Source organism: Pipistrellus hanaki (assembly GCF_964339955.1).
Source record: "Pipistrellus hanaki genome assembly, chromosome: 13".
Taxonomy (NCBI): domain Eukaryota; kingdom Metazoa; phylum Chordata; class Mammalia; order Chiroptera; family Vespertilionidae; genus Pipistrellus; species Pipistrellus hanaki.
This window is the reverse complement of record NC_140515.1, coordinates 7,462,431-7,481,961: the sequence shown is the minus strand read 5'-3', so window position 1 is coordinate 7,481,961 and position 19,531 is coordinate 7,462,431. Positions and strand designations below refer to the sequence as shown.

General features: G+C 49.6%; 1 protein-coding gene and 1 long non-coding RNA gene across 2 annotated transcripts in view; one reads left to right on the top strand and one right to left on the bottom strand.

The window, feature by feature from the left end:
- Nucleotides 1-10,990, bottom strand: part of LOC311631696 — a 35,892-nt gene extending 24,902 nt beyond the window's left edge. Inside the window, exon 1 of the long non-coding RNA XR_014796624.1 lies at nt 10,898-10,990. This is a non-coding gene — a long non-coding RNA (uncharacterized lncRNA). The remainder of the gene's footprint in view (nt 1-10,897) is intronic.
- Nucleotides 10,991-11,050: 60 nt separating this feature from the next.
- GPR27 (G protein-coupled receptor 27) lies at nt 11,051-13,638 on the top strand. The gene has a single exon (XM_084902089.1). It carries the CDS (start codon nt 11,282-11,284, stop codon nt 12,401-12,403), a length of 1,122 nt encoding a protein of 373 aa, XP_084758215.1. The 5' UTR covers nt 11,051-11,281; the 3' UTR covers nt 12,404-13,638.
- The last annotated feature ends 5,893 nt before the right edge of the window (nt 13,639-19,531 follow it).

Here is a 19,531-nt window from a genome sequence, read left to right as displayed (position 1 = left end):
GATAAAGAAGATAAAGGAATTAGCTAAAAGACATATAAGCATACCCCATGGACATGGACAACAGTGTGGTGAAAGTCAGGAAAGGGGATACAGGAGTGGGTACAGTTGAGCAAAAATGGGGAGAGGGCGCCACCTGCAATAATGTCAATGTTAAAATTTTTTAAAAAATAAAAAAACACTCTCCCTTCTCAAACCATTCAAAAAAATTCAAGAAGATGTAAGTCTCTTAAGCTCATAACAGGAGGCCAGCATTATCCTGACTCCAAAAACACATAAAAACATTACAAATGGCCCTAGATGATTTGGTTCAGTGAAGTGCTGGCCTATGGACCAAAGGGTCCTGGGTTCAGTTCTGGTCAGGGGCACGTACTTCAGTTATAGGCTCCTCCCTGGCCTGGGCCCTGGTCAGGGCACTAACAGAAGTCAATCAATGGATGTGTTTCTTTCACATCAATATTTCTCTCTGTCTTTCCCTCTCTCTCCCACTCTCTCCAAAAGTCAATGGAAAAATATCCTTGGGTGAGGATTAAACAAACAAAGAAAACCATTACAAACTGAATGTTAATAAAAGAAAGTTATAAGCCAATATTCTTGAAGAACATAGGTGGGAAAATCCTCAACAAGATATTAGCAATCCAGCTCCAGGAATACATTAAGAAGATCATACACCATGATCAGATGGGATTTATTCTTGGAATGCAAGGTTTTTCAATATCTGTAAGTCAATTACTGTAATACAATAAAAAATGAAAGATAAAAATCATATGATCATATCAATAGATGCAATAAAAGCATGTGACAATATCCAGCACATATTTATGATAAAAACTCTCAGCAAACTACAAATAGAGAGAATATATCTCAACATAATAAAGGCCATCCATGCCAAACCCACAGCTAACACTGTAACCAATGGGGAAAACTAACAGCATTTTCCTCAAGATCAGGAACAATACAAGGATGTCTACTTTCACCACTTTTTAAAAAATATATGTTTTTATTGATTTCAGAGAGAGGAAGGGAGAGAGGAATAGAAACATCAATGCTAAGAGAGAATCATTGATCGGCTGCCTCCTTCATGTCCCGCACTGGGGATGTGACCTCCTGTTTCATGGGTCAATGTTCAACCACTGAGCCACACTGACTGGGCCACTTTCACCACTCATACAAAATAGTATTGAAAATTCTAGCCACAGCAATCAGACAAGAAGAAAAATAAATGGTATCTAAATTGGAAAGGAAGAGGTAAAATGTAATTATTTGCTGATGGCATGATATATATAGGGAACATTGAAGGTTCCACCAAAAACTACTAGAACTGATAAGTGAATTCAGCAAAGTAACAGGACATAGGATAAATATTCAGAAATTTCTTATATTGTCAAACACAAATAATGAGCTGTCAGAATGAGAAATTAAGAAAACAATTTCATTTACAATTGAATAAAAATATCTTGGAATAAATTTAACCAAGGAGGTAAAGACCTATATTTGAAAAATAATAAGACATTGAAGAAAGAAAAGGAAGCAGATACAAATAAATGTGTCATCCTCATGGATGGGAAGAATTTATATTGTTAAAATGTTCATACTACCCAAAACAGTCTATAGATTCAACTCATTCCCTGTCAAAATACCAGTTGTGTTTTTCACAGAACTAAATAAATAACCCAAAATTTATATGGAACCACAAAAGACCCCAAATCTTGAGAAAAAGAACGAAGTGGGAGGCATCACATTACCTGATATCAAACTACACTACAGGCTATGCCAATAGAAACAAAAGCATGGCATTGGCATTAGAACATGCACACTGACCAGTGGGACAGACGGAGAGCCCAGAAACCCTTGCTTTTATGCTCAGGCTTATCTAGGCGGGATGGGTTGGGAGGTGGTCAATAAGGGGAAAAGGGGACATATTTAATATTTTAAACAATAAAAAAAATAATAAATAGAAAGACAAGTACCAAATTCAGGAGAAAATCTCTTCAAATTACATATCTAAAAAATATAGTTTTTAGAATCCTATCTAATAAAAGGGTAATATGCAAATTGACCATCAGTTCAAATCACAAGATGGCCAGCAGGGGAGGGCAGTTGGGGGTGACCAGGCCTGCAGGGGAAGGCAGTTGTGGGGGACCCAGGCTGGCAGAGGAGGGCAGTTAGGGGCAACCAGGTCTGCAGGGGAGGGCAGCTGGGAGTGACCAGGCCTTCAGAGGGGGGGGGCAGTTGGGGTTGACCAGGCCTGCAGGGGAGGGCAGTTGGGGCAACCAGACATGCAGGGGAAGGCAGTTGTGGGGGGCCCAGGCTGGCAGGGGATGGCAATTAGGAGTCACCGGGCCGGCAGTTAGGGGCAACCAGGCCTGCAGGGGAGGGCAGTTGGGAGTGACCAGGCCTGTGGGGGGGCAGTTGCGGGGATCAGGCCTATAGGGGAGGGTAGTTGGGGGCGACCAGGCTGGCAGGCCAAATAAGGCAGGCAGGCAGGTTGGGACCCAGTCGTGGATTGTGAGAGGGATACCCGACTGCCCATGTAGGCCTGATCCCACCGAATTGGGCCTAAACGGGCAGGCTGGCATCCCTCGAGGGCTCCCAGATTGGAGACTGCAGGCTGGGCTGAGGGACACCCCTCCCCCATGCACAAATTTCGTGCAACAGGCTTCTAGTATATAAATAACTCTTAGAAGTCAGTAAGCAAATAAATGACCCAATGAAAAATATGGACAAAATACTGAACTTATTCATCAGCAAATAAAATATGGCAAATAAGCACAGGAAAAGATACTCAACATCTTAGTCATTATTCCCAACAAAGTAGAAATTCTATTCCCGAACTATCAATTAAGTATGAAGGTAAAATAAGGGCATTGTTACTATGAAAAATCTTAGAAACACAGCCCCAGAGTGCCTTTCTCAGGAAGCTCCGGATGTATGCACATGCCTGGTGATGGAACTGACAAAACAAGAAGGAGAAGGTGGGCTTCCGTTCACAAGGGCTGACGGAGAAGGGAGAAGAGACACCATGAGGTGAAGGAAGTGGCAGGGCACCAGCTGTGCAGACCGCGTGCACACCAGACTGAAGGCTCCAGGAAAGGTGTTCCTGAGGACAAAACACAGCCAACAAAATAGATAACAAACATGGCTGTGTGGAGTGAAAATACACAGTTCCGTCAAAATATGTGAAGTCAAGTGAGTTATAGGCACGTGCCACTTTAATCAGTTCTAGTAAAACAGTATGATTTACAAAGTGTAGTAGGAATAAAGGATTCAGCTGTGAACTACTCTATACTGTGTGGAGTTTCACAATCCCACACTCACTGATGCTAAGTAGACTCTAAAGCTGAACTCGTTAAACTAGTTATCTGCCTTTTAGAAATTGGTGAAGAATGGCAGCAGGGGGTGTCTGAAAAATGCAGCTATTTTTTCAAAGATTTTTTTTATTGATTTCAGAGAGGAAGGGAGAGGGAGAGAGAGAGAAACATCCATGATGAGAGAGAATCATTGATTGGCTGCTCCTGCACGCCGCCTACTGGGGATCAAGCCCAGAACCCGGGCATGTGCCCTTGATCTGAATCAAACCTGGGACCCTTCAGTCCACAGGCTGATGCTCTATCCAAGCCAAACCAGCTAGGGCACAATGCAGTTATTTAACCAAAATGCCTGTGACAGGAAACTCAAATATTGACAGTTTTCCCTCAGTTATGTATTAGTCAACACAATCCAGCCCTGTATGTGTTTATTAAGAATTCAGGCTACACTAGAGTTTTAACCTTACTTTGTCACTTTGTGCTGTGTGACCAGCCTATCTATATATACAATATAAATGACTAAGCAACCATTGTATCCGAAACAACAAAACGGATGACCGAACAGGCTGTGTGGGGCGACCAGACCAGCAGGGGGGTTAGTGAGGGGCGACCAAACGATTGAGCAGCAGGTTGTGTGGAGCAAATTTTCATGCACCAGGCCTCTAGTGTAATATAACTACTCTAATTAATGTAAGACTTGAGGCATCCCTCAAGTGGGGATGCCTCACTTTCCTCATCTATGAAATGGTACAGGGTTCTGAGGGAATAAATTAGATAATGTAAACAAAACATCTTGGTGCACTAACTGTACCTTAAAAATAAATAAATAAATAAATAAAGCTTTCCTAGTGGACAGAGACTGCATAAAGCTACTGACTGACAAGGAATTTTTAAATCCCTTCTCCCAAGTTCATTTCAGCATCAAAGCATGCAAATACTCAAGCAGACCAAAGGGGAAACACGGAAAGCAGTTAGAAGAAGACACAGGAGTAGGTCTTCATGACTTATTTCTGTGCCAGCCTTCCGAAGGACACGAGAATCCCACATTCACTGCGAAAACAGTAACTGGAGCCCACACTGCTTCCCAGCCCTATTCATCTTTTAATAAGGACTTTTTCAAAGGCCACTGCCCTTGTGAATCTATCGCCATTACCTATAATATTTTTGTACCATTTCATCACTCCCAAAACAAACCCAGTACCATGGACAGTCACTCTCCAGTCCCCTCTGCCCTGCGGCCCCTGGCAACCACTCACAAGTTTTCTGTCTGCGTGCATCTGCCTCTTCTAGGCCTTTACTGTAAATGGGATCAGATAGTATGTGGTCTTCATATTTAGAATTTTTTCAAAGTTCGTCCATGTTAAAGCATGTGTCAGTACTTCATGACTTTTAATGAATGAATCATTTCCACTTACAGCTATATCACAGTGTGTTTATCCACTCATCCATGATGGGCATTTGGAGTATTTCCTCCTTTTGGCTCTTATAAAAAATGATGTTACATTTGTGTACAAGTTTTTGTGTGGACATGTTTTCATTTCTCTTGGGTATATACTAGGAGTGGAATTACAGGGTCATAAGGTAACTTTATAATTAACTTGTTGAGGAACTGCCAAACTATTTTCCAAAGCAGCGACATTGATTTACATTCCCACCAGCATTGCATGAGAGTTCTGATTTCTCCACAAAAATCACCAACATTTGTTAGTCTATCCTTTGGATAGCAGCCATAATAGTAGCTATGAAATAGTACCTCACTATAGTTTTAATATGAATTTTCCTAATGACCAATGATATTAAATATCTTTGTTAAATGAATTTATTAGCCATTTGTATGTCTTTCAAAGAAATGCTATTCAAATCCTTTGTCCAATATTTAATCAGGTTATTTGTCTATATATTGAGTTATGAGTTCTTTACATAACTTATCCTGGATAAGTCCCTCATCAGATCTCTAACCTGAAAATACTAGAGGCCCAGTGTACGAAATTTGTGCACAGGGGCGGGGGTGGGGGTGGGTATCCCTCAGCCCAGTCTGCACCCTCTCCAATCTGGGACCCTTTGGTGGATGTTCCACTGCCAGTTTAGGCCCGATCCCCGAACCAGCAGTTGACATCCCTCTCACAATCTGGGACTGCTGGCTCCTAACCACTCACCTGCTTGCCTGCCCAATTGCCCCTAACCACTTCAGTGTGCCAGCCTGATCATCCCCTAACCACTCCCCTGCTGGTCTGATTGACACCTAACTGCTCCCCTGCTGGCCTGATCACCCCCAACTACCCTCCGCTGCCAGCCCAATCACCTCCAACTGCCCTCTCTTGCAGGCCTGGTCACCCCCAACTGCCCTCCCCTGCTGGCCTGCTGGCCCCCAACTGCCCTCTTCTGCCAGCCTGGTCACACCCAACTGCCCTCCCCTACAAGCCTGGTGGCCCCCAACTGCCCTCCCCTGCTGGTCTGATCACTCCCAACTGCCACCCCTGCTGGCCTGGTTGCCTACACAGCCTGCTGTTCAGTCGTTTGGTCATCCCTCACTAACCCCCCTGCCAGCCTGGTCGCCCCAAGCAGCCTGCAGTTTGGTCGTTACTGTTACTGTGACAGCTTCTCAGACAATTTGCATATTCCTCTATTATTAGTATAGATTATTAGTATAGATTTTCTCCCATTCTATAGATTGTATTTTCACTTTCTTAAAGGTGTTCTTTGAAATACTTTTTAAAATTTTTCTAATTGAATATTTTGGGGTCACATTGGTTAATAAAATTATATGAAGTACAAAAACTTTTAAATTTTTAATAAAGTCCAAGTTATCACTTTCTCTTTTGTTACTTGTTCTTTTGGTGTTATACCTAAGAAATCATTGCCTAATCTAAAGTCATGAACATTTACTCCTATGTTTTCTTCTAAGAGTTTTATAGTTTTTAGCTCTTATTCTTAGGTCTATGATTCATTTTGAGTTATTTTTTATGTATGATGTGAGGTAGAGGTCCAACGTTATTATTTTGACACGTGAAGAAAAATCAACTGTTGAAAGAATTTTCACTAACGTTACAATATGCCATACATATAATATAAAGGTATTTAGAGATTTATTCAACAAACATATGCAGCAAAATAATATTTTGATATATGAACTGAAAATTTTTCTTCCTCTAGTCCTGGATGGTGTCGCTCAGTTAGTAGGAGCACTGTCCAGTTAGTAGGAATATTGTCCTGCACGCTGAGAGGTTGTGGGTTTGATCCCCAGGGCACATATCTACGCGGAACATGTGTGGGAGGCAACCAGTTAATGTTTCTCTCTCACACTGATGTTTCTCTGTCTCTGTCTCTCCTCTCCCCTCTCTTTAAAAATCAACGAAAATGCCCTCAGGAGAGGATTTTCACCCTGTTTTTCCCCTTTCTTTCCTAACATTCAAGCAGAAGCAGGCTCCAGGCTTCCTTGCCTAGGAGAGGTTCATGGCAAGGTAGCTTTCTGGTTTTTGTTTTCTCAAACACCCAAATTCTAGGACCACAGATTCTCAGGGGGACTGCCCAATTATATTGTTCAGAAAAACAAGGAAGAACTGGTTTTTCTCTCTGCAGGGTAGAAAGGAAGTCCCCAGAAATGAAGGAAGAAGAAAAAGGTCCTGAGAGAGTTCTCAGACCCACTGCTGAGAGGAACAGCTGTGAGTGTAGTTATCACATAGGCACCCTTGGCCCAGATTCTCAACCCTAAGTCTGGCACAGGCAGTTCAGAATCACTAAACCATAATCCTATATAATAAAAGCCCAATATGCAAATTGTCCCCTCAAATGGGAGTTTGATTGCTTGCTATGATGTGTACTGACCACTAGGGGGCAGCGTGGAACATGGCCGGTGGCTGTGGGGGCACTGCCAGCCCCATTGAGAGCGGAACCATAGTGGGATGGTGGAGCAGGTGAGTGGGCAGTGCCAGGCCAAGGCGGGTGTGAGTGGAGGCCCGATCTCCCTGCAGAAGGCGACTGATGGCTGCGGTGGTGGGCGGGGCCGCCTCCCCACTCCCAGGTGCTGAGGGAGCCAGGCGGGGGGCAGGGTGGCGGGGGGGGGGGGGGGGGGGAGGGGCAGCCACACTTGATCAACCTGCAGATGGGATGAGGGAGTGGGTTAGGGGTTGGCACCAGGTCACCTGAGGGACCCCACCCATGCACAAATTCATGCACTGGGCCTCTAGTCACTTATTAGCACAGGAACAATATGGAAACATCTGACCAAACATCCAATGGGATACCCCTCACTCACTTCCCCTAGGGGCATATCCTGAATGTCTGTGTGCCATGCAATCTAGGCATTACCCTGATACTATGGCATATCCTGAACAAGAGGCCATGATGAAACCCAAGAATTAAGGTTACGTTTTTTCCCCCGCCAGCAAGACAAAATGGCAACTCAGAATAAGAAATTAGGTTTCTAGGGAACAGTGATATATGTCGTATGCTTGGTTCTATGGACCGTCATTTATACCTGCCACAAAAATATTAAGAATCTACCACACACAGGAATCCTGCCAGGCTAACGTGGAGTAGGAAACGGAACAGTCATGGTTAGCCAAGGCATTTGTAATCTGGCAAGAGCAAACATGAATAAGGATAGCTGCCATTAACCACACACACTTGTGCCCGGCCGGTGTGGCTCAGTGGTTCAGTGTCAACCTATGAACCAGGAGGTCACAGTTCAATTCCAGTCAGGGCACAGGCCGGAGATGTGGGGTTGATCCCTAGCAGGGGGTGTGCAGGAGGCAGCTGATCAAGGTTTCTATCTCATCACTGATGTTTCTCTCTCTCTCTCCTCCCTTCCTCTCTGAAATCAGTAGAAATATGTTTTTAAATTACACACACTTGTGTGCACAGCTTGTGCTACACTCTGTAGATGGCTCACATTTAATGGGGTCTGCCTCACCAAACAGGGCTCCCAGGTTCAGAGGAGGCCAGGGCTTGGCTAAGGATGCTCACTAGTAAGGGTAGGACTTGGCTGGGAACCACGGTGCACCTCACTCCAAGTCCATTCTCACTTTGAAGTAATGACCCTCCATGGAGGCCAGTCTGAGTGCTGTCCTTTGATAACCCAACATCCATCGGACCTAGGCTTTGGCTCATGTCCCTGAGTTGGGAGGGCTTAGGTCAAACCAATCTTCTCGAACTTGCTGTTCAATGCATCTGTGGGCAGAGGACTGGCCAGGACCCGAGGCTGGACGGGAGACACTGGCCAAACTGTCTCTTATGCTGTTGGGATTCAGACTTGCTGTATCAGGTGTGTTCTGCACAGTCCAGGTTTTTATTTCCATTCACACCATCTTTATGTCCAGCAAAGAAGTGACACGTCTGCTTTTGGGCAGAAATCTACACTTTTCTATTTATGTGCAAAAGGAAGAATTTGGTTATTTGCAAACAGAATTGTTTTTAATAGGGAAAAACCTCATAGAGCTGTTTTGCTTTGAGATGTAGGCTCTTAACTTGGTGCCTAAGAAACTATTTTAAATTCTTGTCTGAAGCTTCCTAAAAACAATCAAAGGAGAATAAGTTGATTCTGGTAATGAAATATTAACAGCTTTTCCTTAAGTATCTACTGAACAAACGTTGAGAATGAAAGAAGCTGACATATTAATGTTGTGAGAGCCATGATTTACATTTTTTATTGCTGCTTCTGTTATCTGATCCTGGGAAAATGACCAAAACAAATTTAAAACCCCAAAGGGAAACATAGTGAGCCATAGAGAGAAGTAAAAACACAGAGAAATCTAACGTATCAGGGAACCATTGAATGTACAGCTTCTCATACTCAAGCCGGCCTCCAGAGCTGAGGGCCCGCAGGATCGGTCAGTCCAATGACCTTTTGTTATGTTTGAGATCCCAGGAGGCGAAGTGACTTGTCCGATGTCATGGGTTCATTAGAATGCATAATATTATAGTTCCACTTAACGGAAAGATACTGACCTAGGGGTGAGAAAACTGCTACTGTTTTTGAAAATCCTTCCCTCTCTGAAGGGACTATAACTCTGAACATGAACATCAGTCGTTTTTGTTGTTTTTAGAAACTCCGAAACTTGCTTTGCAGTTATAATGAAGAGGCAATACGTATGGAGATAGGAGTGTGGGCTCTAGGCCAGCCGGTGGCCTCACAACCCCCTCTCTCACGGCGGCAGCCTGAACAGTGTCACTATCTGCCTCTGCAATGGGGTGAGCAGAGCCCTGCGCTGGCCCTCACGGCGTTAGATGCAGTAATACGTCCCGGACTCAGCGCCGGCGGCACAGAGGCCGTGCCAGGGAGTGGAGAGGCCGGCTGGCAGCATCGGAGCACAAAGTACCCGAGCGGGGTCTGTGGGTTCAGAAGGCATCCCTTCTCTGGACAGAAGCAGCCCGAGCGCCAAGGCAGGCGGATCTCAGTCTCGTGGCTGAGTCCCGCTTTCAACAAAAGAGAAACCATTTCCCAACCTCTGTCTTTGAGGCTCCAGGGCTGCGTGGAGGGCAGGCACCCTTCCGCTCTCCTTTCTTTCCCTCATTTCTGCCGGACTGAAGAAGCAATGGCCGGGTGCCAGCCTCCTCCGGTCATGTGGGGGGCTAACACTTCCACCCTCTCAGTTCTGGAGCCGATAGTTCAATGTCAGCAATCAGTGCTCTCCAGGCTTATTTCATGAGAAAAATAAACCTAATCATTAATAAACATTTTTAGCTACGATTATCAAAATGCAATCCTATCCCAAATACCCTCTAAAACTGATTTCTCTTTCATGTCAATAAATATTTGCAGACCTGCCCAGGCGGCCACTTGCCCCAGCCACTTAGAGGTGCTAGGTGAGACCGTTACTGGCTGTCACTGACACTTTTGCAGAATGTCCACACTGCCCTCCAGGTCCTCGCCGCTCAGTGTGCCTGTGGGCCCCAGCGTGGTTGTCGGAGGAGCGGGCGGAAAGGCAGGGCCCCGCTGCACAGACCGGAGTCTGCCGTGCGGGAAGCTGTGTGGCCGGGCAGTGCCCACCCCAGTGCTCGCCATGCAGAGCAGAACGGCGGTGAGTGAAGTCCCAGGCCTAGTTCTGCCCTCACTGGCGGCATTTGGGGTGCAGTGGAACAGGAAGCAGACATGGTCCCTTGCCTTCATGGAGCTTAGAGACTGGTTGAAAGATAAGACTTTTAAAATACACTAAAACATGTAATGGTAAATGATAGTGCTATGAAGGAAATGAATGGGCAGTGTACGGAGGAGGACAGACTGGTCACAAGGACGGCTCAGCCCTGGCCCGTGGCTCAGTGGTTAGAGCCTCGCCCACCGCCCTGGACCAGTGAGGTCAGACCCAGCGAGATCAACCTCAGCGCGCGGCTCCCCGGCTCCCCCGCCGGGGCCTCAGGGGCTGCAGGCTCCGGCACACAAGGGTTCCGCCCGGAACCCTCCGCCGTCACCGTGAGCACCGCCGTGGCCTCCAGCCAGCGCCGGGCCGACCTGCGCCCCGCGGCGGCGCTCACCGCCATTCGCTCTCGGCGGAAGCTCATCCCGGCCCCTCCGGCCCCGGAGGCCTCCGACCGAGCCGCCGCCCCACCCCGCGCGGCCGCCGCGACCCCCCGGGCCCGCCGCCGCGGACCGTTACCTGCGCCGAACGCCGGCCGCCCCGCGCGTCCCGACCGCTCCTCCAGCGGCTCCGGCCCCGCGGCGCCACCAGCTCGGCGGCGGCGGCGGCTGCGCCCGGGAGGGAGGGGGCGCGGCGGCGGCGGGGGCAGAGCCGGGAGGCGCGGCGGCGGCGGGAGCGGCGGCGGCGGGGCCTGTCCGCGCGGAGCCGCGGAGCCGGCGCCCTAGGCGCGGGGAGCGGCCGTCCTCCCGCGCGGCGCTCCCGAGATGGCGGCGGCGGCGGGGCGGCGCGGGGGGCCCGGGCGGCGCCAGCGCGGCGCGGGCTGAGCCGGGCCGGCAGCGCGCGGGGCCGCGCCGCGGGGACTCCGGGAACCGGCCGGCGGGGCGCGAGGCGGCGGAGGCCGCGATGGCGAACGCCAGCGAGCCGGGCGGCGGCGGCGGCGATGCGGCCGCGCTGGGCGTGAAGCTGGCGGCGCTGAGCCTGCTGCTGTGCGTGAGCCTGGCGGGCAACGTGCTGTTCGCGCTGCTCATCGTGCGGGAGCGCAGCCTGCACCGCGCGCCCTACTACCTGCTGCTCGACCTGAGCCTGGCGGACGGGCTGCGCGCGCTCGCCTGCCTGCCGGCCGTGATGCTGGCGGCGCGGCGCGCGGCGGCCGCGGGGGCCCCGCCAGGCGCGCTGGGCTGCAAGCTGCTGGCCTTCCTGGCCGCGCTCTTCTGCTTCCACGCCGCCTTCCTGCTGCTCGGCGTGGGCGTCACCCGCTACCTGGCCATCGCGCACCACCGCTTCTACGCCGAGCGCCTGGCCGGCTGGCCGTGCGCCGCCATGCTGGTGTGCGCCGCCTGGGCGCTGGCGCTGGCCGCCGCCTTCCCGCCCGTGCTGGACGGCGGCCCCGAGGGCGAGCACGCGCCCTGCGCCCTGGAGCAGCGGCCCGACGGCGCGCCCGGCGCGCTGGGCTTCCTGCTGCTGCTGGCCGCCGTGGTGGGCGCCACGCACCTGGTCTACCTGCGCCTGCTCCTCTTCATCCACGACCGCCGCAAGATGCGGCCCGCGCGCCTGCCGCCCGCCGTCAGCCGCGACTGGACCTTCCACGGCCCCGGCGCCACGGGCCAGGCGGCCGCCAACTGGACGGCGGGCTTCGGCCGCGGCCCCACGCCGCCCGCGCTCGTGGGCATCCGGCCCGCGGGGCCCGGCCGCGGCGCGCGCCGCCTGCTCGTGCTGGAGGAGTTCAAGACGGAGAAGCGGCTGTGCCGGATGTTCTACGCCGTCACGCTGCTCTTCCTGCTGCTCTGGGGGCCCTACGTGGTGGCCAGCTACCTGCGCGTGCTGGTGCGGCCGGGCGCCGTGCCGCAGGCCTACCTGACGGCCTCCGTGTGGCTCACCTTCGCGCAGGCCGGCATCAACCCCGTGGTGTGCTTCCTCTTCAACCGGGAGCTGCGGGACTGCTTCCGGGCCCAGTTCCCCTGCTGCCCGGGCCCCCGCGCCCCGCAGGCCGCCCTCCCCTGCGACCTGAAAGGCATTGGTCTGTGAGGGCTCCGCCTCGGACCCGCCAGCCCTCCCCGTGGCCTGGACTCGGATGCGGCTCTTGCTCGCTGCGCCCAAATGGTCTCACTGCATTCACAGGACGGGCACCGGCACCTGGAGCGTGCAGACTCCTTCAGGGGAGAGGGTTTCCATCTCCAGCCCACCCTCCTCCGCTCGTGGTTCTCCTAAATATCTATTTTCATCCGGACAATGGGCCCGCGGTCTTTGTATTGGTACTGATGTCTTCTACTCCATGTTATTACTTTTGAAAATAAAGGCTAAACTAATTTTCCTCATGCAACGTTTCCTAAAGACCAGGCCAGTTTTCTACAGAGCTATTTTTGACAACCTCAAGTGGCATTACCCTTTGCAGTGGAGAAAAGGAACCCAGGGCACTTCGAAAGCTCCGTTTCCTGAGGGTCTTCTGTTGGAAGCCAGAAGGGGGTGGGGTGGGGCGGGGAATTGTCAGCCTTGGAGAGAGCTCTGGTTCTCTGAAAGTGTGGAGAACTCAGTTCGGTGTTGAAATGAATGTAAATAGCGGCAACCGAGTGGCTAGCAAGGCAGTTGCACCCGGGCAGGGAGGAGGGACTGGTTTCCTGTTGTTGTGTCCGCCTAGAAAGAGCAGCCGGTGACAGCTGCCCTCTGCATGGTACCGATCTTGGCTGGAAATATTTCTGTGGAACTGTAGCTTTCAAAAGTTAAAAGGTGTTTTGGTTAGTGACGGTGGAGAAAATACAGTATTGCATGTTTCTGTGTGTGCTGCTGTGGTTCACTGATGGGGCAGGGGCTCCAAGAAGCAGAGTATAAATCAAAACTGTTTGGCTATTTTTTTTGCCAATAAAAATTAAAACAATTTTATGGGAACAGCTTGTGCTTTGAGGAGTCCAGTTTTATTCTGGCTTATGAATTTCCACTTTGAAAATTGTTCTTTTGTTCATGGTTTAAATAAATGGCATATAATGATACTCTACTTCTAGGAGACACATGTTTCCTGAAATGTTTGCTAGGTTAAGCTGTGCTGTTCTACTGACAGTTATCTTAAAGTACTAATGAGAACTATAATTTTAAATAGTATTTCTTTGTTAGACACATTGTAATCTTATATTGAAAGACTAAATTCTGCAAGTACTACATAATTTTGCTTATAATGCTCCATTTTTATTAATGTTCCTTCTGTGTTGAGGATTTATATCTGTATTTCTCTTTGCATTATACAAATATATGAGTATTTTCACTCTGGAGTATTCTGTTGTTGTGTGAGGCTGTGACTGGTACTAACAGACATCTCAGAATGGTACTCATGTCTGATGGCCTTAGTGAGTGTCCTAGTTGACCATCAACATCTGTAGCATCTGGAGGCTTGTCACTTAAAATGCACGAAAATCTGCAAATCTCTTTAAGGGGAAGAAACAGTGGACATACTTATAAAACATGAGCAAAGTCATACTTTTAATTAAAATTGCACATAGTAAATATGTTGAAATTTATTTTAGTTGAGCATCATATGAACTATTAAATGTTTGTTCCAAAAGGGATGTCATAAAAGGGTATAGCCACTTTAATCTACCTGTGGTAAATGGTCAGCATTGTTTTATTTTGTGAAAGTCAGTTAGTCTGTGCAGACAGTCTCATGTTTGGGAAATCTGGATAACGCTTACCGATTCCTCCCCAGGCCCTAAGACCCAGCGGTGTTAACCATGCAGGACAGTCATCGGAAACCTCGCCCACCTGAAGACGGGCGGGACAGCCACTCTCCCCTCCTCCGCCCCGCCCACCCAGCTGGTCCAAGTTCACACACTGGACGCCAGTGAGCCCGCGTGACATTTAGAATATCGAGCGCCGGGCATGCACAGGGCACGGGCCGCACAGCCCTGCCTGGCAGCAGCCTGACGGAGGCAGCCTGCGGGCTCTGTGTGGCCTCGAGCTGACCTCTGTGTGGCCTTGAGCTGACAGGCATTTTTACAGGAGCATCTGTATGACAGCGATTCTCACATTTTAACACAGAATCCACGTCCCTGCTTGTGGGCTGAGCGGTTCTGTTAGGGAAGATTGGGGTGGAACCCGGAGAGCGTTTTTGCCAAGTTCCCCGGAGGCTGGAGGCAGCCCTCCAGCCCTTGTTCACACAAGACTTCCCTTAGCCAGCCTGTGGACACCCCTGTTGTCTGGTTTGGTTTTATTCTGGTTAGAGGGGCAATCCCAGTGAGAGGGGAGGGGCAGAGAGACGCAGCGGTGGCAGGGAGGGAGAGAAGGGAGGAGAGAAGGGGCGCCTCTCCAGGGGAAGGCCGAGCCCTCAGCGGCTTCGTGGGTCAATGAGTCTGTTCCCAGGACTTTCGAGTGTGAACCTCAATGAAAAGCATCAGGCAGGGGCCGGTGTGCTTAGAATGCTCCTCATCGCACCCAGCAGGTCCGCCTGGACGCTGTCTGTGGTTTGGGAAGTCAGTGCAGCGCCCTCGCCCGCCAGCTGAGGAGCGTCCCTGCCTGAGGCCAAGAACCGATGTCTTGCACATCGGTCCAGGCATGTCCTGGAGAGGATTTATTGAGGCAAAAATGAACATTTTGGGTCTATTGATCACTCAAATGTCTTTCCAAAAAGATCATGTCTGTTTACATTTCCACCTATGTGCATTTTTTTTAGAAAATGAAATACCTCAAGCAAAACGGGGAAGCATACAACAAATCAGTAACCATGGTGACGAGCAGGCTCTCTGGAGCCACTCTCCTGCCTTTCAAAGTCTGCTGCCACACTCGTTTTACTTTTCTCTTGCTCATTTTCCTTCCCTTTATATTTTTCTTTCCTCCCTCTCTTATTCCCTCACGCCTTCCTTCCCTTCGTCCTTCCTGTGTTTTCTCCCTCCATTTATTTTTCCTATTTTAAAAAAAAGAAATAAGACAGTTACTCCTGCCAAGTCTTTGGTCTCACCATCAGGCTTCTACGTTCTCAAGTGTCCTGCCCTTAAGATGTGCCTGGTCCGGGTGCCAGGGCTGGATCATGGGCTAGTTTTGCAGGTGCCTCTCCGAGGTGGGGGGGCTGGTCCCCTGTGCGGCCGCAGAAGACCCGTCATGCTCTGGCCCCATCCGCACTGGTGTCTGCATCTCTCTTTCCTGGTTGCATTCGCTCTCCAGGAAAGCCTATGCGCCTTCCCTGCCGGGACTCCGTCCGGGGCGGAGGCAGTCCTCACCACAGTCCATGACTGACGTGGCACGGGCGGAACTCACTGCACAGCCATGTCCTGGGCCCGGGCTGAACACCAGTCTGTCCTGGACTCAGATCCACGGCTCTGGACGTCCTTCTTGGCCCGGTCTCCCTCCCTGGGCTCTCACGGCACACTGAGTTTATCTCCACCCATCTCAGGGCCTGCCATCTGCCCGCTCCCTCTCCGTCCTACGTTCTCCGCTCCCTCCTCAGGTCTGCACTGCAGCTACTGCAGCTCACCGGCCATGCCCTGACCAGGTCACACTGCTGCACCACCATGCCTTCCATTTATTGTTTCTTGTGTTCAAAGTCTTCGCTCCCTTTCCCAGCTCACCTGCCGTTCAGCTTTCTGGGTGGCACTTGCAGCCAGTTACTGAGCTGGCCCTGCAGGCGGGGACGGTATTCCCACGCAGACCTTGCAGACATCCCACGGCTTCAGATTTAGTCACTAGAAGTGTGTGCATGGAGGGTGGGTCTCACACTGTGGTCTGGGTGGCTTTTTAAGTGGTTTGTGCACGGACATGGCTGGTGTGACCAAACGCAGTGGATGCCAAACAGTGTTGTTCTCAGCACACGCCACTGAGCCTGGCTCAGCACCATGGCCTGCAGGACACCCTCTGTGAGGGGCAGAGGTTGACACACCACGTTTCAGACCCAACGCCACGGCCTCTGCATGGCTTATCAACTGCTTCTGGAGTAAACCGAGTAAAAACAAACTTGGTCTGAGTTCAAGGGGTTCTTTATGCTTTTTCTCCAACATGGGCATGACTTTGGGGTCTGACCCAGACCGTGCAGTGAACCCTTTTGCCCTCCCTCTTCTTCCCCTTCCGGGTGTTGTGGTGAGGATGTGGTGCGGGCCACAGCCGCTGCCCTGCAGCTATGAGAGGAGATGCTGTTAATGCAGGAAAGACAGCAGATCAGAGGACAGAAAGAGCCGCACCCCCGTTAACACCGCCGAGCGGCCTAACAAAACGGAACTGCTATGTCCAGACTGTTGGTTGTGAAGTAACATCTACTATGGCTTCCCAAGCTAACACTCAGGGGACCTATCATTAAAGCAACCATTAGCCACAACATCACTTACAACTGCCCCATCCCCTCCACTCTGATAGGTGCGCTTGATATTCTGGAACCATAGTCACACATTTTTAATTTTTAAAAAAAATATATTTTATTGATTTTTTACAGAGAGGAAGAGAGAGGGATAGAGAGTTAGAAACATCAATGAGAGAGAAACATCGACCAGCTGCCTCTTGCACACCCCCTACCGGGGATGTGCTCGCAACCAATGTACATACCCCTGGCCGGAATCGATCCTGGACCCTTCAGTCCGCAGACCAACGCTCTACCACCGAGCCAAACCGGTTTCGGCTGTAGTCACACATTTTTAAAAATTAGACTTACTTAATTTACTTTCTCCAACTCTCAGGTCATTCAGTCTGCTACTAACCATTGCACTAGCCTGGCGCTGGACGCACCAGCTAGCTATGACTTGATTTCTTCGATTAAACTAAGTCTGAATGATTAAAAATAGCACTTTGTAAACTTTTTGATATCATGAGACCAGCTGCACTGATTTGGAAAACTCTCTGAACGGACCCAGGTGATCAGTAGGCATTGCAAGCCCGAGCAGCCAGCGTCTCTGTGGGCAGCGCAGGAGCAGGGTGAGGACGCCCAGTCGCCTTGCCGAGGAGTTAGGAGCTCATGGGAGAAGTCGGCCTGCGGGCCCCAAACCATAAGGCAAGGCAGAAGGTGACAGAGGCGGGAAGAGGGGTTAGATGAGCTGGGTGAGGAGACCAGACACCGCAGTAGATTGAGAAGTGCCAGGTTCTCTGTGCTTCACCCGCCGAGAGAAGCAGGGAAAGCAGAGGTGTCTCTCTGACTCCCCTGTTCTCTCCCTGCCAGACCCATTTTTAAATGGATTCCTCTAAGTGAAATAAAAGCACATAATTTTCTCTTCAAAGTGCTCTGGTCCACTTCTATTTGGGTGTTCAGTGCTGGCAAGAAAAGGTTCGTTTTAATGGAGGAAGTTTTTTTTACATAAAATCTTGGTAGGGAAGAGCCAGCACAGACGCGATTGGTTGGAAATGTTATAACAGCATAGAAAGCAAGCAGGAGCCAGCCCCCTGGGCAGCAGCTCCCCTCCCCCCCACCTGGGGGAGGAGAGCAGCTGGTCAACAGCACAGACAGTGGTATTTTGTGCTTTGGGGAAAGGGAAAGGGGGAGAGGCCCAGTAGGTGTGCAACCCACCCTGTCTCCTTGCTGACTGCAGCGGGAAGATAAATGAACAGCTTGGAAATTCTATCTGAAAGCCTGAAGATTTGAAGTTACTTCCAATTACACAGAGAAAACATACAAGAACAGTTTTTAACTGCAATGTCGAGGCACAGATGCAATGCTCCTATTTCTCAGCGGCATTAAGGAGACAGGTGCATTGAAGTTATTACCGTTGGCTTCTAGGAGGAATAATTCAGTCACTTCCAAATTAGGTTCTAAGTGGCCAGCCTGCTTTATGCGGAGCACTTGTAATCTGTTGGACGTACTTGTTTTCCCCAGTGCATTTACGTTATCTGAATTCTGCATAGCTTTCTAGGGTGGAAATCTTTTATCCCAGGATGTGGCATCTGAGAAGCACACGTTGTCTTGGGTTGAACGTACTGGTATATTGGAACACGAGAGTGCAGTGAATGGCTTCATTTTCTTAAAGACACAGGCATGCTGTAACCTCAAAAGGCTTTGAAAAGTTATTAAAGTTTCAATTCTGGCTTAATACATGCCTTACCAAAATAGTCTCTTTAGAGACTATTTAAAATGCCCAAGATGAAACTTTTCCTGTTGTTTTCATTTAACATATTTTTCCTTTTCTTTCTCCTTCTACTTCCTGAGTATTGACCTATTTGTGCTGCCATGTGCTTGTTAGGAGGAGGAGAGGAGAGAACCCTGTTGAGTGCTCATTGTGCAGCGATACAGAGAGCATCATGTGCAGTGGGTAACTCTTTCAACCCACAGGCATGAGCTGTGCAATTTGCATATCTATCTTGGGGAATTATGGGATACACTGAGCTATTTCTAGAATTTGATTTGCATAATTATTCTAATCCTTTGTGAGTATGGTGACATGTGGTCTGACAATTTTTTTTTAATTTGTAAGTTACCTTGTAAGTTTGATAAAAATATTAGACCTAAACACCTACGGATATATATTACCAGTGCGCCTCTATTAAAGGGCCAGCTACACAGAGGTGAGCTGAGTCCTCTGGGAGTGGCAGGTACATCACTTCCTGCTAGTTTGAAAAGCACCTTTGTTCACTGAAAGTTGGTCATTGGAAGTTTGCTCCTTTTCCTTTTTTAAGCTTCTCTTGGAGAGACCAAAATGCACTTAAACGTAAAAAACATCATAAGAAAATGTTACCATTGTTACGGGTCTCAGTGACCTTCTGGTCTCCCAAATCTTCAAGTCTGTGGGTAGATGGCGTTTTTCAGAGTCTGAGAAAATGGTAGCAAGAACTATTGACACATTTCTAAGTGTTTGGAATGCGGATGCTCTCCTGATCAAAACCGTCTCCGGCTGGAAGGCCATTTCCCCGCTTTGTTATCAGTTCCATTAAGACATTATGTTAGGACTCGGGAAACTCCACTTTGGATGTTGGACCACGGGCAGCTCTCGAGCCTCCCCTCCCCTTTCCTTCTTGCCGCCCCTGGGTCATCGGGCGCTGGTAGGAATTCCCACTGCAGGCCCTGCCTCCTGGCACGAGGAAGCTAACACCAGCCCGTTCGCCTCCCAGTGCCCCGTACGGACTTGCACCTGCTCGGTTCTTGCTGGAAACCCTGGCGGTGAGGGTGATGTTTGCCACATCCTCTGGTGTGTGCGGTGTTCAGTCCCAGCAGGCACACCAGGTTTGGGTGAGGGTTGCGCTCACTCCTGCAGGGTGACCACTAAA